This window comes from Pavona decussata, unplaced genomic scaffold (assembly GCF_977016875.1).
Source record: "Pavona decussata unplaced genomic scaffold, jaPavDecu1.1 SCAFFOLD_416, whole genome shotgun sequence".
NCBI lineage: Eukaryota > Metazoa > Cnidaria > Anthozoa > Scleractinia > Agariciidae > Pavona > Pavona decussata.
In genome coordinates, this window is record NW_028145778.1 from 440001 (window position 1) to 462846 (window position 22846).

The following is a 22846-nucleotide window of genomic DNA, read 5'->3' on the forward strand; positions in this document are numbered from 1 at the left end:
GGATGCTGGGAGATCAAATATTTAATCGGTAAACTCAGCTTATAAAGTGTAACTGTAACTTAGATGCTAAGCTATGACTGGACACACACTGTAACAGTGAAGTCAACTTTTTAATTTTCAGTGTGTATGCACCCAAACCTTTCTGCCAGCAGTAATTACTACATTAACGTAGTACATGAAAAAACCCGCATTGTTCTATAATTTCTGCTGGTTTGTTTTTGTGATTTAATTCCCTTGTGAAGTTGATTTGGGTAAATTATTTGGGTAACCTGACAGAGAACTAAATTTTGGGGAGTAACCGTTTGATGGACAAGCATCTCATCATGGGAACCCAATGGATAAGCGATACCTCATAGTTACTCTTGGCTATGAAGACTCAGGAGGCTAGAGTAACTTTATACCTTCACACCAAAGAACACCCATTAGTCAAGTGAAAAAAATAAGACAAATACCACTTTCAAATGTCGAGATACATTTTTTTTTCTTTCATGAGCAGTTTCATGAAATGTATAAGAGTAAGGCATGTCATTTGGTCTTCTCAAATGGCTGATAGAAGGTTCACCCACCTACACTTCGGGTTCCCTTCTACACAACCTGTGGAGTGGAATGCATTATGATATCTATTCAGAGTATACAGACATAGAAACTGTAGTTATATTCCTTAAAAAGGTTGATACCTTTACTGTATTGTTTGTGCTGTTAGACAACCAAGGGCCGTTACATGTGGTCATGTGGCTTCATTACAAATGTGAATTGGGGGGGGGGGGGGGGGGGAGGGAGGAGTACTTTCTGGAAAGGTGTGTTATTTTTCCCCAGCCACCAGGGGTGCAAGCTTCCCAACCTTGAAAACCTTTTCTCGGCTTCCTTTGCAATGCAGGATTCGTTTTCCTTACATTTTGGTTTTGCATGATTTTTTTTCCTGTTTATAGACTCCCCCACCCCCTTCACATTTTTAATGGTGCATCCCTAACGTCCTCCTAATTACAGTGTATCACTCCCACAGTCTGTGGGGATTACATCGCACAGAGCAAGTGTGATCACACAACTTGCGCAAGGGTGGGGTTATTCAAAGGGCGCACTATCTTCTCAATCACTATCATAATGAACAAGACAATTCATACTTTGTAACTGCCTTAGCAGATTCCTTCACTTCAAATCAACTGTCCACCCAGCCCTAGCTTCACGAGGTTTTGCGAGTTACGTATTTCTAGTTTTAATCCTTAAAAGATTGATAACTTTGATGAATTGTTTGTACTGTTAGACAACCAAAGGTCGTTACATGTGGTCATGTGGCTTCACAAGCAGACATCCTGTTGAGCTGGTGTTCCACTTACCAAACATTGAATACAGTAGCTCTGAGTCCCATGGACTGTCTAAAATCACTGTATGGAACTACAACAGGGGAATCAAGGTTAGTAGGGACCGGACACAACCATTACAGGCATTATATGTATTTGTAAAACAAAAACGGGACCTATGTGATCTTTTGTATTTGAAGGCTTGGATGGAGTTGAGCAACCCATTCTTTGTTGAATATAATATTAAAAACGTTTACATTTCTTTTAACAGGAATTAAATGTTGGAGCTAAAGATGTTCGAATATTTGTTGGAGGAGAGCTTGTGTGGGAAGGAGTTATTGATAAGGTAAGCAGGCCAGGATTGATTTTGCTAAATCCTCAGAATTTTAAAAATGGAGTGTCAATTGAGGATTATCTTATCAGTCTTAATCCCCTATTCGCACCAAGGCTTAAACACGCTTAAAGCTGTTTAGTTAAACACAGCCGGTTTAAAATTTGGATTTTTGTCGACTACAGATTTAGCACAAATGAAAGCATAAGTTAAAGTTTACTTGAATCCTATGTCAAAGCCAATGGTTCAGCTTTCTGTTACCAGGTTTCATTTTGTTAAACCTGGTTTAATTAAACATGTTTAGTTGGTCTTAATGGGGCTTTATAGCATATTTAAAATATGGGACATCATCATTTGCACTGTTTAATAGTTCACCTTTAACGGAAATGTTACTTTTGTTCGACAGGGATGTGGCAACCAAGTGTTTGATTACTGCAAAGTCATCGACCTAATGCCGACAGAACATCACGCAGAAGACAACAAACACATGGAGCAGGTTTGAGCTTTTTAACTTGATACTATTCGTTCTATTGTATCAGCAGATAAATGTTACTCATTCCCTCACAGCAATGGTTGAGGCATGTTCAACTACTAAGACGTGTCTAGGGAAATTCATAGTTTCCTCCGTGGATGAGTGGCAAGCCGTTTGCTGGGTAAATTCGTCAGCTTTCCAAACATTTTGCATGGCAAAGTGGAGACAAAGATCAACTCAAGGCCTGCAACTTGCACTAGAGTAGGATGAATAGTATACTTAGACTAAACCGAATAGTGTACTTGCTTGTATCATATTGTTTACAAGTTTGGTGTCAATGCATTTAGGACGCAGAACCAATCATTAGGAGCCAAACTGTTGTACTGAGACGATCCACTGATGTAGAGAAACAGGAAAATGTTGAGGGTAAAGAAAGTTGCTTGCTTGAAAATCAACCAGAAATACGAAGTCTGGCTGTCTCCAGAAGCAAAACAGTGCTGCTGAAACAATCTGTCGAGAAAGATCAAGAAATAGAAGACACAAGTTCGGAAGCTCTGGATAGTCATCCAAGGTAAGTGGCACACCTTTCTGATGAAATAAAGTTCAATTTAGCTGTCGGTTTACGATGTGGATTGAAGTAACTTGCATGTAATTTGAATTGTATAGTAGCTTCTTTCTTTAATTTAATTTGAAGTTATCTGGGCAAGAAATCATCACTTGCCTTTGAGGAACAAAAGTACCCTTTTCTTACCTTGAGGTGTTTCATGGTAGAGCTAAGCAAAGCACTAGATTAGCAATCTGTTGACTGCATAGACTTATTTCTTTTACTTGCCTGGCAGGCATGTAAAAGCTGCTTCATTTTTTTGTTCTCATACAAAGATAATTAACAGTAAGGCTGGTGGCAAAAGCCTTTAGACTTTAACGATGAGCTTCCATCTTGCCTTTCAAATTTAATGATAACATAGAACATTCCTGTCACATCTTTGATAATGATTTGTTGTAGTTTTAATCGAATTGTCTTTATGTTCAGCATGGATAAAGCAGACGCTCAACCTAATGAACATTACAAGGTCCCAAAGCCTCCAGCATCGCCAAGAACACACCCCAAATCACCCAGATCTCATCGAAGACGCACCTCAGCTGACGAAAATAAGGCGACAGAAGACATCCCCGTACAGGACAGGTAAGTAGTATTCAGTTCTTTGCCTTTTCCCTGAGAAATTCATACTTTATATTATGTAATACAGTCTTGATAACATCAAAAAAAGTGTGACTATTCAATTGAAAGCTATTGCAGGGCATTATTTTCCTGTGGTACTGTTTATTATGTTGTAAAGGTGGTTCTAACATTTGAGTCTATGTATGACCATTCAAATGATAGCTACACTCTACTTTACAGTACTTTCCTGTGGTGCTGTTTATTATGTTGTACAAGATGGTTCTAACTTTTAAAGTCTATGGATGACATCCTAGAGTGTGACCATTCAAACGAAAGCTACGGAATAGTTCTTTCCTGTGGTGCTGTTTATTAGGCAGTACGAGGTGGTTCTAACTATTGAGTCTGTCGATCAGTGTGACCATTCAAGTGAAGGCTACAGAGCCGCTCTACTCTCCTGTAGTCCTCTTTATTATAATACACGAGGTGGCTCTAATGCTGGGATCATCGAAATGAAAGTTGTTGAACAGTACTTTGTTGTGGTGCCAATTGTTATTTTGTGCAAGGTTGATCTAATTTTTGAGCCCATGAAGAAAATCGTGTCTTCTAAAACGCTTTCTTCACGTCCATTCAATTGCGTCAATTCTTTTTCCACTCGAACAGGGATCTGGCGTTTTTTCTCAAAATTCCCGAAAACATTTCGGGCCCAACTATTCTACGTGCACAATGCTCATTACCGGCCAGAATTTCGGTTGAAAGCTAAAACGGGGGAAACTTTACAAGATTCAGAAACACATCGGTTCAGTTTGCATGAAAAGCTCCCACTCGTCAATGGAAAACGGATTTGGGCCCGAAAGCTCTTCAGGTGGTTTGAAAAACGCACGCCTGGTGAGATTTTTATCAATATCTCTTAGAAATTTCATATCCATCGGCAACATTATGCATGAGTTATTATTTTTTCAGTCACACTTGCTACGTAACACAGTTATTGTTGTCTTAGTTGATGCGTTAGTCGTTTAAAGGTTGTTTCAAAGCATCTTGAATAGTTGTGTAATAAAACCACATCACTTTCTTATCCCATCTAGATTAAAAGAAGAGGCCTTGAAGTCTCTGCTGGCCACAGAGTTTACAGCATCACCTAAAACAAGACTTAAAGAATCAGCTTTGGCTTCCAGGTAGAAAATAGCTTTTTTTCCATTGTTTGTTTGTTTTGTGTCTTCCATGTGTGGACACACTTGAGGCCTGATTTAAAATTATATAAGTACTTTTTTTAATGGGCATACTTACAGTATGTTTGTATTTTGTTCTTGTGTTTTCAGATCTAATTCAACTCCAAACCTTTCAACCTCGCAAAATCTTGATAGTTCAGAGTCGGTTAATGATTCTTTAAGGTAAGGTCACGGGACTCCTTGTCTACATACAACTTTCAAGTGCTTAAAATAAACTGAGGCAAATTTTCTTTAAAAAATGTTTTTTGTGTTATGAGTTTTTCGTTCTCTCGTATGCCAAATTAAAACGGTAAAGTCCATCTGCTTAGGATTTGAATTCATTAGATTCAAGGCAACCATTACCTTCCATGGAAATGGAAACGTTTTCCTTTTTAGTTATTCTTCATGCGTAACTGATTGCAACTCTTTCTTTGGAGGTATGGAAAAGTAAGTATTAGGTTTGGAGAACGACAAACCTCTGAAAACATGAACCACAAGTATTTCCAACTGCTTTTTCAAGTTTTCAGGAGAAAACATAGCGAAAATGTCCTCTATATCGATTGAAATGTTTATTGTGCTTGTATTAAGCTTCCAATAAATAGATTGTCTTATGTTTTCCTGGTATCAATTAATCAGTCTTTACTGCTGATTTTCAAAGGGGGAATGCCGCTGCTGGGTCTGTGTTACCAAGCAGACCCCCATGGCTGGAGTCAAGCAAGAAAAAAGACAAGCATGGGTAAGACTTATAACGCACTGCATTTCAAGCATCTCTCTTCGCAAAAAATTGTGATGTAGCTATGTGTGAGTGGCTTTGCAATATCTCATAACAGACTTCTTTAAACACATATACTTAAAATTTTCTTCCCATGAGTGTTTCTGTGTAGTATGGCCTTGTTGTAATAACGATGAATTTTTGTGCGTTGGACGTTCTCAGTGTTGAAAACCAAAGCAGGTCTATTCACCATTTTTGTCCTTTATTTTTCTTTGGCCGACTTTGTTCGTTCCTTCAATAGACCTTTTTAAATTATTCTTTTATTTCCATTGTTATTTGCCCTACTAGCTTAGTAAGCATGTGTAAAATTCAATAGAATTTTTCCTCTACCACGAGGTTAGTAGGGCGAATTTCGGCCGCCATTTTTGAAAAAGGTCTATTGCCTTTTACTTTTTGAAAAAATGGAATTTATTTCCAAACGAAATAAATGGCGTTTTGCCGAGGTGTGTATGAACTAGGCCCGTTTCTGTTGAGTTATTTTCTGACGTGTTGCACTTACGGTGTGGCTATAGGGTTAGGTTTCTAACCGTGTTGAAAATTGTTAATGGCGACCTGTAATTTTACCACTTCAGTAAAGGAGGGAATCCCATTCAGGGAAATGTGGCGATACTCCTTTCTCTTTTATGCTAAAGAAAGGAACATTTGTGCTGGCTTTTAGACTGATTTACCCACTCTGTTGTGAAAGTCATTTATTTCTCTGGTTTTACAAGTTCTACAAGCCCATGGTTTTTATTAGGTTCTTTCGCCACTTCTTTTCTATCTCTTGCACTTAAATCACTTTAACTTTGTAATCATTTGTAGCCATTGTAATCATTATAATTATTGTAATTTATTAATCATTGTAACTTGTGTGTGGCAAATAAACTAAAAAAAAATTAAAAAAAACTAAATAAAAGTATTTTGGGATTTTATTATTTATACCATCTTTATGGTACCTGTAAGGTTCATACTCGACTGATTAGTTTCTTCTTTTATCTAATTAGTCACAGTTCACCTTCTCGTTCATCTTCAAGATCCAAGTCCAGACCCATTTGGCTTGACAATGACTCAGGTGAGTGAAGGAGCAATCGAAACTGTAGATTAACAGTTTGAAAACTATAAATTTGGTCTGTTTGATTACAGTACGATAGTTTGTAATGGTAATTTGTCTGGGTAAACTCGCTGTGCCGGCAGTTCATCGCCATATATGCCAGGCATTTGTCATGGCAGTGCTGGTAAAGAGAAGACTACCAATTGTATGTTACCATGACAATCTCGTTGCTACCACATCCCCGAGGCACCACTAGTTTCAGTGCAAAGTTGAACTCAAGTTAGCTCAAATATTAAAGGAAAGGTGGCAGTAAACACATGAGAAGGTGTTGATGTCAGTGGAAGATGCTCTCATACACAGTAACAGTACTGCAAGCATTAATCAATGCACGTTGCACGCACTCGGGAGTATTTAAGAACCAAGTCACTTCTTTAGTGGATTCTCGGTGACAGGAATAGCCGTGTTCAATTGAATACAATAGCTTTGATTTAGCACTTCATTTTTCAAAAGCTTTGCTTTGTTCTTGTGTTTTGTCCGTAAACAATCCATTGCCCATCACTCGTCAGTTATATAACATGGTTTCCCGCGAACAAGGGAGAGTGTGCTAAATCACGTCTTACAATAACTGTCCAAATTCCCGCGCGCTGATTGGCCCGTAGCTATTGTCTATAAGAGTTTATAAAAAACTGAATCATTGTATAATGCAATTCGAGGGATTTGATTGGCTTAGCGGCCATGGTATATGAGCCATTATACCATGGCTGAGAAATGGCGACCATTAAATTGTCTGCTGGTTGTTCTTGCACAGCGAAATCAGTAAGATCTAGCAATATTTCGTGATTGTTTTTAATATAACAATTATTCCACTTGCGCTTGTTGGATATGAGATGATTATAGCCAACTCGGCGCTACGCGCCTCGTTGGCTATCTATCATCTCATATCCAACGCGCGCTCGTGGAATAATTGTTAAATAGACCATAGAAAACTGCCGTCGATTTGTTAATTATCCCTCAAAAACCTGAGATTAGTGCTACGGTAACGTGCCTGGTACAAAGTCGCCCTAGACACCCTTGTGGTACCTAAAGGGATGTTTATGAATTGACTGTTGTCTTTTCACAGGTATTGATCAAGGAAGAAGCAGTAGCGTCACAGATGTACAGAGTTCATCAGAGCCTCATGGGGATGAACCATCCAGTGGACGTGGCTCCAGCGCTCCAACTACTGGCAAAAAAGATGGGTCCTGGCCAAGTGAATTTGTCAGCAAGTTAGTAAAAAAATGTTCGATGAAATCCTTTCAACAGTTATCAAATCACTGACATGGATATCAAACCATTTTATTGTTCAACTCATTTCTTGTTTATAGGAATGAATCTCTACCCACATGTTTGGATGATACAGCTACTCAAACGGTGAGTTTTATCTGTCTGGTTATGTTTCTGCTTGGCCTCTAGACATCTTTGATCATTCGTTGCTCCAATTATAATGTTATCGGAAGGTAACCGTAACCCTTTAGAGTATACTGGTCTTAATCATCTGCTGTACTTACCTAGTTTCGTTGTTAAAAGACTGCCAAAGTAGAGGTTATTGAAACATCTCTTTCTATGAGTATTTATCCATCACTGACGACGTAAAATCTATAGAACTGTATTCATATTTTGTTACCTTATTCAACTACTGTAATTATCCTTTGTTCTGACTTCTCCTCACTTCTACCCTGCAAAAGTCTCGATACCAAAAAAATATTACTTCTCTCCAACTGACGTACGACTACCCAAGCCCCACCCCTACTGAGATTAGCGATTGCTACCTGCGGGCCAATCTATTCTGAGATAAACATGATCATGAACATGAAAATTAAGTTTGCTGTTGTTGTTGTTGACATGCTGCAGTCCCTTAATATTTCCAGGAAAAAAGAAGTCACAGTGGCCTAGGAAGGAGACAAGAAGAAGTTAAACAGGATAACGAGCCGGGTGCAAATGAGAGCACTTCAGCTCATGATGCTAAGAAAACCCGGGCTACTTGGAGAAAGTATGTTAAATCAATAATGTTATACTACATACAAGTTGAACTTATGGGGAGATTATTTTGGTTCAATGCTATACTGTTGGACGTTTTTTGGAGTTTATCTTTATTATTTCTTCAATAGATCTTTCAGATAAATTTTTCATTTCAAATATTTTCAGAATTTCATGAATCTTTCAGACTTTTTTATGATTTTCTGAATATTTTTAAAGACGAAAAGGGATTAGTGATTTTTCAGGGGATTGAAAATGTACTGATGCTAGTAGTATGGAAAAAGTCTTGTCCCTTCCTTTATGCCTTTTTGTTGTTGTTGTTGTTGTTGTTGTCGTTGTTGTTGTTTTGCATAAATAGAATAATATTAATATGCGTGTTCAGAATCGGTTTCTTCCCTAGAATCCAAAGCATCTCAAAAATTAGGCAGTCGAGCTTTCCTTGAAATTTCTTCAAGATGGAAAATTTGTTAGCGAGGTCGGTGATGGTTTTGATTTTGAGCTCACTGTCTAGGTGTTTTCCGATGGCGAAGTAGTGATGTTCATTGTGTTTTTTCAACCTTTACATATTTCACAAACATTGATACAGGCTCCCGTCCAGAGAAGTGTATTTGCTCGACCAAATAGTGGAAAACTTGCACCAACTTCTCTGCAAGTTCAGTGGAGTTGAATCAGAGTGGGCGCAAGTCAGCTCAAAACCAAATAAACAAGGTTCATACATCTGTTTAAGATCCACTTGGCCATTGGGACAAGAAATAATTAACTGTTACTTCCTTCATAGGCAGCAGAATTTAAGCTTAGAAGAATCGTGGAGTTTACTGACTTTATTTGAGAAGAAACATAAAGGCCGAATCACCAAAGATCTCGATCTGGAACACCACGGTAAGTACATCGGTTTGCTTTTAAAATAGTATAAACATTAAATCGGAACGGTATCTTCCTTTCACATCTCCGGTCCGTGCATAGGAGCCCTGCAGGTAGCACAGCTATCACTGTAAAACATTCTCTTCTCATGCATAGGAGTGCAAAAAGTTAAAACTGAAATAAAATTAAAGTGACAGTAATGAATGAATGAAAAAAAAAATAGTGTAAACTAAACCAGAGAAAGTTTTGCTCAACACTTTTCATAGGGTTTTATCCACAGACTCAGTTAGATTCACAGTTAACAAAGCCACGTCAAAATGCAGCTCGATAGCTGCGCCTTTCAATAACATACAGATTCTGAAGTTCAAAATTCAACCAACCGTCAGGCTTTTCACTGCCGTCAATCGCTGCAGCGGACCACTTAGAAAACAAAAACGTTTGGCTCTACGGGGTCAAAAGGTCAGGTTCGTGCGCTGTGATTGGCGGATTTCAATCCACTTTGTCGGTTTCTGTATTTTTGTGGTCAGTCGGTTGTCGCCGTAATTATGATTGACGGCAGTAAAACACGCAAATCATTAGCTGCGGTTGAAGTTCAGAGTCCGGTTGTTATTGAAAAGCGCAGTAAATGGTCATACTTTAGAATGTCATCCACAAAACTAAATTCAACACTTTGTACAGCACAATTAATAAAATCGCATGAAAGGTCTGTTCAAAGATTGGCCTTAAGGATTCCGCCTACGGAGTCAAAAGTTAGAACCGAATTGTATAGCACAATTAAAGTAGTGCTCGATAATTTTTATTTGAATGGTCACAGTTAGGATGCCCTAACCTCAAAACCAAGTTTAGCTGGAGTTAGTTCTCGACAAGAAGACCTTTTTTTTTTCTTTCAGATGACGCTCTTGATGAATTAATTCCAAGAAAAAAAGAGAACGTGGACTCAGCAGAAGAACCAGTCAAGGGAAATGAAGAAGGGTAGGTTAGATTTCATGCGAGAATTTATTTTGAGCTCACCTTTTGTATTGTTATTAGCCTGTGCAGAGATCAAAAGTTGTTCTTGCTGTTAGCATGCCACGCAGCGAGGTCAGTCCAGTAAATTTCTAGGAATTATTTCCTGCTGCAGAAAGTAGAACCACTTATCTAGCAGCGCGAACTACTTGGTATAGAACAAATTCTGCTATCATTCATTTTTACCCTGAATTTCACTTGCCCTGGCTTATCGGCTTGTTCTGTATCGCAATGTTTCTCTTCAGGCAGTGTTTAAGTTTAGTTAAGGCTAATTTACATTTACATGTACCAATTTCGCACAATTTGACAAAGAAATTAGTGAGTGGACGAAAATCAGCCCAATGTATACAAATTTGTGCCAGGAAACCATCCCACAAGCCATTACTTTGAAACACATTGTGTATAAATAGAAGTTGTGGTATGGTATGGTATGCTACAGATTGTTTTTTAATCAGGTCAACTTTTACCCCACGATACACCAACAGGAAATAAACGACCGACAAATTATAACGTATAAATTGGCCCTTAGTTTAATCATAGTTAACTGAGTGACTGGTTATGAAACCTTGCCATGTTGGTTGCCATGGTGCGGCAATTTGTGTTGGAAGGGTTGCCAGCGTGCGACCGTGCACACTACAGTTGAATATCTTAACAGGAACGTAGGAGATAGCAAGGGGTGACAGGCCTACACGACTTCTAACAATGGAAACATTTTTGATGTGTAACCTCTTTATATTTTTGCTCTGACAAGCATGTCATTTAGAGATTTTCCTTTTTTAAAGGAAATTAGTGGTGGCTCTTTGAAGATTTCTCGTAGGAAAGGCTGGTTTTGTATTAAGTGCCATTTTCCTTTAAAAAATGTTTGAGGCTGGGCACGTTGTATATCGTGTTTACCAGTGTCCCACAGAGAAAAAAAAAATTATCGTCAATGTAACGTTTCCAAACTGTAGGTTTTACGACGCTGTAGCAAGCAATGTGAGTTTGCAAGCAAGACCGCGGTTTCGAATCTTACGATTCTCGTCAGTTGCTATTTGAAGATTTGTTATGGGGAAAGGTAGAGTGTTGTACTCAATTCCGTTCCGCCGGATAGTATATGGCAGTTTTGGATTTTTATAGCCACTAATGTAGTATGGTAGGATCGAGAATGGTGCATTCTGATTGGTCCTTGCCAGCCAGTCAGATTGCTGTAATTTCGATCCGATGTGGGCTCAAGCTATGAGTTGTGTTTTATAAGAGGTATTTAAGTGAGATATTTTGTAATTTCTTTTGTAATTTTTAATAATTTTTTAGTCTAAAATAAAAATACACAATGGGGTAGGTTTCTACCCTCGGTGTTAGCAGAATATGCTGTGTAATTTGCGTGTATTTTTTGATAGACTATATAGATTTTGTACAGTACAAGACTGTGTTTTAATGTGTTAATTAAGTGGTTTCACGCGTTTCTATTTGCCAGTTGTTCCAACACATTTCAAAATCTATTGTGGTTTGTGCACGGTCAAGGCCAAAAATGCAAACAAAAACGTACAACAAAGAAACTTGTTTGGCTTCCTAACCCTTTTGTTAACTTTAATCTAATCCCGCATATTCCACAGTATTGAATTGAGAATTCACATTTTTCACATCCTATGATTACTGGTCTCTCTTCTCAGTATGTTGATTGATTTGGAGATCCCAACACTTCCCAAAGGACGACAGTTGGTGATTAACATCAGGAACACCTGGGGAGACAGGCATTATGTTGGGCTCAATGGAATTGAAGTGTTCACGGAATGTGGTAAACCCGCAGAAATTGCAGAGGTAAGTTATGTGGTATAATGAAGTAATTTGTTGTGTCTTGCGTAAAACTCAAACTAATATATCACCTGAGTAAACACAACAAACAAAAATAACAAGTGTAAGGCAATCAACTCAAAGTAGGGAACTCACAAACTGAGAAAGATGCAACGTTTACGACGTCTCAATCATGGGAGAAACAAAAGTATCGGTGATGCACAGATGGGATGCTCTAACAGCTAAATTACTGGGAAACTGTTGAAGTGTTAGGCTTTTTTTCTAGTAAGTGTGAGAACATTGATGTGTTGGTGCAAGTGGATTACAGCAAGTGAATTTATTTACTCCACAGATCTCTGCAGATCCTCCTGACATCAATATCCTTCCAGAGTATGGTAATGACCCTAGAGTAGTGACCAATCTTATTGATGGAGTTTATCGTACCAGGTATGAAACTCTACTACACATTCTACCCACTCTTCTTTCGTGCGTTGGTGATGATAACTTGGCAGATCTTCAGCTCTATTAAATATAACAGTACTATTGTGATGTTGAGTATTCGTTTGCTGAATTGTTAAGAAACATTTGACCTTAATTTTGAATTCCTGGAACCAGACGTCGAGTAGGAAAGTTAATTCAATGAGTGGCATGGGATAAATAAGTTATGTAGTGCTTTCTCGTGGTATACCGTGCATATCCCACTCGCTACTTTATTTTTTCTTTGTTTACACACTCGCTTAAAGGCTCGTGTATATACTAAGAAAAATCAAGTCACTTCTGGGATATTTCACGGTAAAGCGCTCGAAAGCATTGCTTAACTAGTATATACATAGTTTGTTTGAGTGATAAAGAAAGTCTAAAAACTTGCAATGTATAAAGATGATGTGGACTTACATGTTCCTATCAGGTAAAGGTGGCCGTGAACAATGACACCAGTGTCTTGGATAGGTTTAGCCACGTTGTAATTGATTGCAGCTTGAAAATGTTAGCTCAACTTTTTCAAGTTCAACCTTGGTGACTTGACAAAATTGCTACAAAGTAATGATGGTGAGCTTTCCGTTGGAGAATTCGATTATCCACAGTCTAAGTTTCATTCCTTCCTACCTGATAACACTGAAATTTTGTCTCTGCTCTACTCGACACTGGAATTTGTTTGATTATCTCCAGGGATGACATGCACCTGTGGCTAGCTCCATTCACACAAGGAGGCAAACATACCATCACCATAACATTTGTGGATAGCTTGCGGATTGCCATGATAAGAATATGGGTAAGCTGATGGCTTGACGGATTTTATGCCATTTTTTATGTCACAATAACTAGTCAAATTTTTCCCTAGATACATGAGCAGGTTAATTTTGAAAGCTTTCTGCTGCCTGTAAAGCAATCTGCGGTGCGTGTTGGTGGACGAGTTAGCGTGTTGTAGGATTTTCAAGTTCAAGTTTATTCAAAAATTCAAAAATTTAGCAAAAATAGAGTCTGACCCTCAGGTAGCGAGAGCTAATCTAGGCGGGCCGACTTACAGCTGTTTAAGGATAAAATTAATATCATTACAGTTATTACAATCAAATACAGAACAAATAGAATTTAGGGGAGGTAAAGTAATCACGAGTAAAATTAACGAAAAACAAAAATTAACGAGTTGCAACTAATTGGCAAGACCTATTTTCTTTACTATAATAGGTGTTTCAATATGGTCATTTTCATTTACCAGAATATTGAGGAGAAGCCGGCGAATTTCTCCTTTGAATTCTTTCTTAGGTAAATCTCATATACGGTGCGGTATCTTAATCCACAGTCTTACGCCAAATCGCGAAAAAGAACGTTTATGTATTTCTAGTCTAGAATTTGGGACGTAAAAGTTTCCAGAGGTGGACTTTTAGTGGGAAGAAAGGAACGTCTATGGTTCTGGACTTTGTCTCTACATTATGCAGTGTTGTTTAAGTCCACATTGTCTCTCTGCCCATGTGGGAGTAATAAATATACCTGAGCGTAGTCATACTGGGAACCCTGTGAAGAACTAGCATCCGATGCCGGGGAAGGAGTACTGCTTCTAGTTGCTCTACACTAAAGAAGCGGGGCCTAATGCCAACCTAGCTAAGATTCCGACTCGTTCAATTTTGATTGGTCAAAAATTTCACTTTTAAAGCAATAATGATAAAGGTGACCAACCTGTAGATGGTTACCATGTGTGTTGTTGTGATCAATGATCTTCTGGGCGATATAATTGTTCAAATTCTGTAAGGTTACTGGGGTATTTAATTGAAAGCGCTATAGTTAGTCGTTCATAGTACTTACAAAAATTTGTTTTATCTGCAGAACTACAACAAATCACGAATCCATTCTTTCAGAGGAGTGCGATTTGTAGACATCACACTGGATGACAGCCTGGTATTCCAAGGAGAGATTGCACGGTACTGTTCATTCACCGATTAACAAAGCCATTATTTCATTTTAAGTCATCTTCACCCCTTAGGCGAATATAAGGCGTGTAGCATGGACAACCTCTTTCAAGTGCTCTCCTGTCCAAATGATTGCCCAGATTGTAGGAAAATGTTTCTTTTCAGTTATATATACTTAACATTTCCATCATGCAAAGCTTCTGGTCTGCATTTCAAAGGTCATTGTTACATAAAAAGTAAGATAAATAGCCTTTGTTCAGCAAATATAAATAGTCAATAGTTGAATAGAGATCGAAATAAGAATTCTTTCCGGCACTTGCTACTATGTGGTTCGTTAGGGTTGATCGACCATTGCTGGTTTTTGCTGACGTGTCGCACTGGTATTGCAAACACCGGCATTGCATGTTTATGCGGCTGAGTCCTCAAGCCTTGATTTTTCAACCCTTTCTCCAACTCTGCATGTACTGATGTTACTTAAATCATTCTCGGTTGTCTCTTACAGCATTAAATGATTGTTGGCTTGCGTTTAATGTATAAATCTCCCTAAATTTCTGCAGGGCAAGTGGTATCCTCGGACCAGACGATCCATTTGGAGATGTAAGCATTTTAGTATTAAATACTGCAGGTTTTAAGAGGTGCTAAGAAACTTGAAACTTGAAGCCATTGAAAAAGTCACTCGTTTGTCTTCAAAGTCTGCTCACCATGGCTTAACCAATGGGGGTAAAAAGATGTTTTAGAGGCTACAATTATGTTATTTTGCAGACCATTTTGTTCACGATGGATGAAGAGATTCTGGAAGCCATGGCACAGTATGATCAGACGTATGACGGAGATGTGGAGGATGAAGATGAGCTGTTACGGAGCTGCTACTTCGAACGGCCATCGACTGCTGATCTGGACGAACAAGGGGTCAGTTTGAATAACAGTTAGCACTATGCTCATGAATACTTCACTGGGTGCAAACAGCTTCTGATTCCTGACAGACAACTTATTTACATTTGCATATTTCAGGGAAGTGTTGAACGTCCTTTCACGTCTGCCAGACAACACATAAAGAAAACAAAACCTCCTCAAGAAGTTATACAAGAGGATGACGGTTGGTTGTATTTGACATTTGGTTTTATGATAGTTTTGTTTGCAAAGAAAAAAAAATTAGCGTTGTCTTCTTCTCAGTTGGTAGATGGTCTCAGCTTGTACAGTGCAAGTCTGTTAATCCAGCCATCAACGAGCGGGCCACAAAATTCTGGCCTTACAATGAGATGTGCGCACAGATTTTTTAAATGAAAATGTGTGCTCCTATCAGAAGTCGAGCCTAAGACCTTCCGATTACTAGTTCGGATACTCTGCCACTGAGCTACAGAAGAGACTTGTGGGAGATAAGGCCATTAAACTAAGTTCATGGGACAAACATCCCGCATACTGCTAGGATTGGAATGTCAATGTGTGGCATATGCGCAATGGAATAAATGTGACGGTATATTTAAACTTTGTAAGGAATTTATTGCGACATGAGCGTTTTCCGGGCAAGGCAAGTGTAATACAATTTCCCGCATTTAGGCGTCAGGTGAAGAAGGGCTTCAACCTCATCTGATGGTACATTTAGCTGGCTGTCATTATCTAGATGCCTGTGGAAGTAGCCAGTTTTCTAAAGCCCGTAGCGGTTGTCTGTTGTTTTATTTTGGCATACATGTTAATGTTAAAGGATAACAACGATTCTTTCTAAATCCACAGAAGATGGTATACCGAGTGCGAACAACTATCTTGAAGGAAGGGGTATGTATTGCTTTAAAAGCAGGTGATTTTTTCTTCCTTGCAAAGTTAACAGTTAGTCACTGATCTCCCCACACTGTCAAGTTTTTTTGTTTTGTTTTGTTTTGGTTTTTTTTTTTTTTTTTGGGGGGGGGGGGTAGGGGGCTAGTAGTAAGTTTCAAAAATTTGGTCTGTAGTGTTGGATATTTAACTACCCCATATGGCCACATCTTCCCATAAAACCTAAATCAGTTTTAGAGGTCCATGATTTAAAAAAAAATCCATTTTAAAGAAGAGAGACACTGATTGTTGTTAATCTTTGAAAACCCGGCGCAATAGTGTTAGCTGAAGTCAGAGCGGTTTTCAATTGAATCTCGAAAGTAATTTCTCGTTTGCTTTAATTTTGCTTTACTACGTTATGTGATTGTTATTTACTAGTATTTGCTTCTGTTTGGTTCATTTAGTTATTTGCGTTTGCTATGATTAGTTAAGGTAGTAACTTTATGACATTTGATTGAAACTAATCTAATGTTTTTGTTTTGCTGTTGTTTTAGTTCTTCAGTTGAATTTTGTCTCGACCTGGGGAGATCCGTATTACATGGGGCTTACTGGGCTTGAGGTGTTAGGACCAAATATGGAAACCACTCCTCTATCATTCAGTATGCTCACGGTAGGTAGACAACTGAATACACACGCCATGACATCAATTGGTTTGCAGTTACAGACACTTAAAGGAAACCTCCACTCTTGAAATAAATTAACGTTTAATTGTTGAAAATACAATCTACAGCTATTTTTCATTTAAATTTCCCGGGCGCCGCCATCTTGGACTTCGTGACGTAATACGGTTGCTCAATTGTTTCACACAAAAGAAGTTCTGCTTACTTACAATAGCACTGAGCAACCGTATGACATCATGGAATCCAAAATGGCGCCCGGGAAATTTAAAATCGAAAATAGGCGATAATCATATCTAATTTTTAGCACACTTGAATGTCACTTCTACTTTTTAAACTAAAATTAAGAATTTAACACTTAAACACTTCAAAGAAATGTAGAAATCGTTGGATTTAACCCTGCTTCTTGCCTTTGTCCAATGTTTGTTGATATTTCTGTGTGAGGCTCGGACGTTTCGGGTCTACTATCCCTTCATCGGTGAGACTGAGCCTCATAACAAAATATCAGCACCCAAAGAATTACCAGCTTTAAAGACAACTTTTATCAATGGCGCTACACAGTGCTTAACATATTTTGATTTCAATGTTTGTTGCTCTGGTCCCGGTTGCCGGTTCGAAAGCCGATTAACGCTAATCTACGATTTAAAGTTAGCCGAGGTTTTCATCTCGCTAAAAATTTGAATACATTTTTATAGAAGTTTATTTACTTATCCATAAGGATTCATTTTTCTTTTCTTTTTTTTTTAATCTCAATTTTTAGTAACAATGAAATGTAAATTATTTTTTATTCTTTCTCTTTACTGTATGTACTGTATCCTTTATACTAATGTATGTGATCTAGTTTTAAAAAATAATCATCTTTGTAATAGAGGTTTCCAATTGAGTGTCGTAAAACCAAACCAAAGTAATTACTCTGGCCAATCACAACAGATGCAAACAACACAACAAGCCAATCAGAATTCGAAGCAAATACATGTAACTGGAGCCAAGCGCAGGAAAATGCGTGCGGCCAAAACACGATTGGTTTTGGTTTTGGATTCCCATTGGTTGAGGAAGTGGCGCGAGTTTTGTTAACCAATCACAGAGCGTAGTAATGCAAAACCAAAGCAAACGCGAAATTACTTTCGACACTCAATTGAAAACCGCTCTATTCGTGTGAATTAAATAAATTGAGTTGAATTGATTTGGAATCAAAGTCCACGTTAACGCAGGATTAGCTTAATAGGGCTTTCAACAACTGGTTCCTGGTGTAGTTTCTAGGATTTCGTATTCGTTCTATTTTCATTTAGGCGTGTCCAGCAGATCTGAACGATCTTCCAGAATATGAAGACGATGACAGAACCCTTGACAAGTGAGTACGTCTTCCTGCGCCATAACTTATTGAAGTTTTGTTTGGTATCCATTTGGTAACAAATAGGAAAAACATTTGTGTACTTTTTTTTATTTAACCTAAAAGTAGCATCCCTTGCAGATGCTATTTTAGTTCGTCACGCAATCTTGGAGGAAAGATTGCGTGACGAGACAAAAGAGCGTCTGCGAGGGAAGCTAACCTAAAAGCAGTTATTCGGGAAAGTGAATGAAACAGACTAAAGTATCCTATTTTCGGTACAAGGCATTTAGTATCTATCATTTATCGTTGTCTTCTGATACAAAGTCAATACGTATGAGTTAGTACGGTCCGTACGTAAAGGGAGAGTGGACGTCACGGAACGTCACTGGAAGTGTGTGGCTTCCTTTATTTGGCTTGCTAAGCTCGTGTTTTGATGTTTCTGATTTGACATGCTGACGACGGCGAAACATGCAAAGGTTTTGCAAGTTCTCGCACTTTTGTTTTTAAAATGCGCTAGAACATATCACGAGTTGTTCTTTTCAAGAATTGAGTTGATTTCTTTCCTCTCGTTGTTCTAAAATTGTTTTGTAGCTATGTGAAGGTCATATTTTACCATTTTTGACCAAAGAGGTCAAAAACCCAATGAGACTTCCCCTTTTAAAAGGTCCCTACTTACTTTAGGGGGTTCGCTCTTTTTCGGGATTAATTAGCAACCGAGATAAATGTATCTTCTTTCAGCTTCTTTCGACGGCTTTATTACTTTGGATATTTACAGCAGTTATGCAATTTTTACTGCACTTTTTCATTGCTTTATCCCTCTTTTTTTCTGTTTTATCTGAACAGAGTAATAAATGGAACCAATCTAACCACAACTGATGAACACATGTGGCTGATTCCATTCACTGAAGGACAGGATCATCTGCTAACAATAGACTTTGGGCAGTCCACCCCCCTGATTGGGCTCAGAGTGTGGAACTATAACAAGTCTACGGATGATTCGTTCAGGGGGGTAAGGAACGTCATTACAGTGCAGGGTATCCTTGGGATCAGGTGGTTGCTTTAGAGATATTCTAAACTCATCGTTTCTGTCATAAGAACTAGTTCAAACTGGAACGCCGAAGGATGGCCGTTTATGTGAAATGGCTGTGCATAAGAGAGTTTGGTGTTGTGCTGCTGATGTGCCAAGTTATCGAAACAGAAAGAATCGTGTATTGCTACTTTTTAGTGTAAACGGAGAAGTTGCGCCACTGTTAGCGTAAAATTTGTTGGCTTGTTCCAGGCTCTTGGAGAATGAGTGAGAACAGCAGAAAAGAAGAGAACATGAACAAATAAAATGAGTGAAGACTGCCTTCTCTTTTTGTTACTGCAGACATTTTTCGCGTTCTGTTGTTCTGTTTCCACCGTCTGTCAGCGCATAACACGCTAAAAATGTGCTGCATTTTAAGTGCTGATCGTAATATCGTTCAAGTTGTTTTTTTATTATTATTTTCCTTAATTCAGTTATGGAGCTCGTTCAAAGAAACGGCAACAACGACGAAAAAGGCTCTTTCTCTCTTTTGAATTCTGAAGGCGGCATTTGCTGAATTTCAGGTGACTCAAAGTGTGTCTGTTTTTTTTATTAATACAAAGCGTTGTATCTCTCTATCTGACCAGGCCAAACAAGTTCATGTCAAGTTAGATGACAGGATCGTTTCCCCACCAGAAGGATACCTCCTAAGAAAAGGTGAAATTGGTTTTTATTTATCACGTGATTGATAGTGCAGTTATATTTTTTCAGCTTTCTTTCTGTCCTATAATGTAGAGTCGTTAAGGTAGAGTCTACAATTCTGCCAAAGCAGGCGTCTTTTTCGGCTCTTACGTCAGCTCCCACTCGCTATGTAGAGTCATAGCACTCAGCTACCAAACGCGATAAGCAGACGCCAAGTGCCTTGAAAGTCTTGTCAACCCAGAAACTTACGCATAAAAATACTGTAAGCCTTTTAGTCAGCAGTAAGGAAGCTAAATGACGTTTGGTCTCCACTGACCTAAAACACCCGGGCCTGGAAGGAAGTTGAGTATGGCAAACCACATTCTACCTATGCCAGCCAACTGAATGCTGTTACAGTCAACTCCCTTTATTGCGGACACCCTCGGGACCACGAGTCAGTGTCCTTAATAGCGAGAGTCCGTAATAGCGGGAATTTATTTTAGTCAAATGTCTGTAATTTATTTTTGCCGGGGATTTAGCTGCTGTCTGTATTATCGGGGTGTCCGTAATAGCGAGGTGTCCGCAAGGCGAGAGTTCACTGTACTTTGTACGGTTAACAAACGTAACGTAAGTTTTCGAAAATCCCTTTAAGGTTTCCTTTAAAATTGGAGAATTATTTAATCATAGCAGCAAATGACCAAGAGTTACATGTTTTTCTGCTGTTATAAGGTGAAACGAATAGGTTTGTGAGACTGTGCAACTGTGCGCACCTTGCTTAGCGGCTTCTAGCCTCCCCAAACCTCCTTTGACCTTCCCATGGGAGAAAAAGCTGATGGCGTAATTTTTATTTTAGGTCCAGGTAATGTCCATTTTGATCACGGTCAAGATATCTTCTTCATCAAACGTACAAAAGATTACCCGGCAGCGGGCGATAGAGTAACGGATGCAGAGCGAAGGTTGGTTAGCATTTTTTTTACTTTGGTTTAGGATGGATGAACGCGACTGTCGTCCAAAAGTCTACTGAATTATCTTTAGAATTTCTTAGACTACTGAATTATCTTAGAATTTCCGAGAACAGGATCCCACAAAAATAAACCAATCCCCCGACGAAGCTGATTGTCTCACTCTGCTCCGTACGATAATTACATTGGAACCCGGTTTATAGCTTCACCTATGGGCCATAAAGATATGTTTGTATAGTTGAGTTTTTTTACCACAATTTTTGAAAACTAAAACAAAAGACTGATTATTAACCACATTGCAGTCAGCTATAACTGAATTAAAGGGTTACATACATGTTTCTAAGGTTACATTATCATATTTAAATAGCTACCAATATGTAATAATGCCCCTAGACAAGCTTCAGCGAAAGCTCATAGTAATAACGAAGTGGTCAAAAGAGAAGAGTGGTTGGTCAGAATGATGATAAATACTTCGGTGGAAGCTGACAGGTTCAGACAGTCAGTCAGACGGTTTTTACTAGTAGTGGAATCTCCGCTTCTTTTCCTGCTCGATGAATACTTATGTGATTTCCACAGGCCTTTCTAGGTTGATACATTATTCCTTTGAAGCTGAGGAGGAAATTCCAAACTCCATCCTTCAGAATTATATGGTTGCAGTACTGAGGCTGAGGCGTGCTATTTCTCATTAGATAGAAACATATCAGTACTTCAAAGATCTTTATATCGAGGCATGTTCCCATAATACTTACGGTGCAGTTTCTAGGGATCTGTTGAATCTGATGGCGAGGACAAGAAGGAAGACTACCTCGGCAAAATTTCTATTTCATAACCACGCTTATCATTTGCTCTAACCTCATTGGCTAGACTTATGCTACTATCGGTATCTAGTACAACCCACCTCCAACGGATTTTCACGTGAGCACCACGCCTCGATATAAATTACATTATATCGGGCCATAATGTTTGCTTTTCGCCAAAAACAACCCCTGTAACAATCCTATATTCGATCGAAGTTCGCGCTTTTGGGAACATTGTCAACTTTTTATCTGGATGTGTGTAATGGACCAATTAGCCTGGTGAGGTTGTATGAGTAGTCTTGACTGTAGCACTGTTTTAATTGGTTATGCAGGTCTGAAAGTAAGATTAATTTGAAGAAGCTCATGCCAGACTACGAACCAACTCTAATGCCTTGTGGATGTATCCTTTGAATAATTTAGACTAAATCCACAACATGAACGTCATCCTTCAAACTGAACAACAGAAAAGCCAACAGGCAGACAAAGCAGAGATGCACTTAAAATTAACTACAATTTTCTTTTAGAGTTCCGCGAGTTGCTACACTGTAATTACGTTTTACAAGTAATATCTTCTTTCTTTGATTGAAACTTTTGTAATGCAAATCATGACCATTCAAGTTAAGCTACCGAGCAGTACTTTCCTGTGGTGCTGCTTATTATGTTGTACACGGTGGTTCTAACTTCTGAGTCCGTCAGTGGATGAAACTTCAAGTGAAAGCTACTGAGCAGTACGGTCCTGTGGTGAGGTTGTTCTAACGTTTGAGTCTGTAGATGAAATCCTAAAAAGTTACTGGGCCATGTTTTACTTTTCTCAGTGTCCACTTGCGCTCTTGCATTGTAAGGAGATCAGTGCGCAAGGTCAACATCTAAATTCACTGGCCAAATGGTCTTTGCAATAATTTCTCTAGTTTGATTACGGGGGTTTGGTTTACTCGTCTTGACTTGATTAGTTCTTTCTTTGTTCTTCCCTACATCACTGAAATGGTTACACAGAGATAAAGAGAATAAGCGTTTTATCACTGTTCCTTGACATGTCCTCAGTTGTGTTCCAATTCCAGCTGTTCTCCACCTGGGGTGATCCATATTACATCGGTCTGAATGGTTTGGAATTTTACGACGAAAATGGTTACAGAATACGCCTGACAAAGAACAATATCACTGCGTATCCGCACAGTGTGAACGTGTTAGAAGGAGTCACAGATGACGTGAGGACTCCAGACAAACTGATTGATGGTGTTCATGACACTAATGATGGAAGACACATGTGGCTGGCTCCTATCTTACCTGGAATGGTAAGACAGTTACTGTTGTTGTTGTAGTTGT

The 22846-nt window shown here is 38.7% G+C and overlaps 1 protein-coding gene across 2 annotated transcripts in view; it reads left to right on the forward strand.

The window, feature by feature from the left end:
* LOC146450909 (katanin-interacting protein-like) overlaps nt 1–22846 on the forward strand; it is a 51643-nt gene that overhangs the window by 23771 nt on the left and 5026 nt on the right. Inside the window, exons 21-49 of one of the 2 annotated variants that reach the window (XM_085099722.1) lie at nt 1262–1411; nt 1570–1644; nt 2036–2125; nt 2449–2672; nt 3132–3284; nt 4343–4432; nt 4577–4648; nt 5124–5201; nt 6221–6288; nt 7388–7532; nt 7632–7677; nt 8175–8296; nt 9062–9162; nt 10035–10116; nt 11799–11946; nt 12272–12366; nt 13087–13189; nt 14239–14333; nt 14879–14918; nt 15084–15230; nt 15333–15417; nt 16053–16094; nt 16625–16740; nt 18037–18098; nt 18921–19086; nt 19731–19800; nt 20618–20720; nt 21856–21923; nt 22565–22815. In XM_085099722.1, the coding sequence (XP_084955848.1) occupies nt 1262–1411; nt 1570–1644; nt 2036–2125; nt 2449–2672; nt 3132–3284; nt 4343–4432; nt 4577–4648; nt 5124–5201; nt 6221–6288; nt 7388–7532; nt 7632–7677; nt 8175–8296; nt 9062–9162; nt 10035–10116; nt 11799–11946; nt 12272–12366; nt 13087–13189; nt 14239–14333; nt 14879–14918; nt 15084–15230; nt 15333–15417; nt 16053–16094; nt 16625–16740; nt 18037–18098; nt 18921–19086; nt 19731–19800; nt 20618–20720; nt 21856–21923; nt 22565–22815 (3087 nt within the window). The remainder of the gene's footprint in view (nt 1–1261; nt 1412–1569; nt 1645–2035; nt 2126–2448; nt 2673–3131; nt 3285–4342; nt 4433–4576; nt 4649–5123; nt 5202–6220; nt 6289–7387; nt 7533–7631; nt 7678–8174; nt 8297–9061; nt 9163–10034; nt 10117–11798; nt 11947–12271; nt 12367–13086; nt 13190–14238; nt 14334–14878; nt 14919–15083; nt 15231–15332; nt 15418–16052; nt 16095–16624; nt 16741–18036; nt 18099–18920; nt 19087–19730; nt 19801–20617; nt 20721–21855; nt 21924–22564; nt 22816–22846) is intronic. The other variant, XM_085099724.1, reaches the window with a different exon arrangement.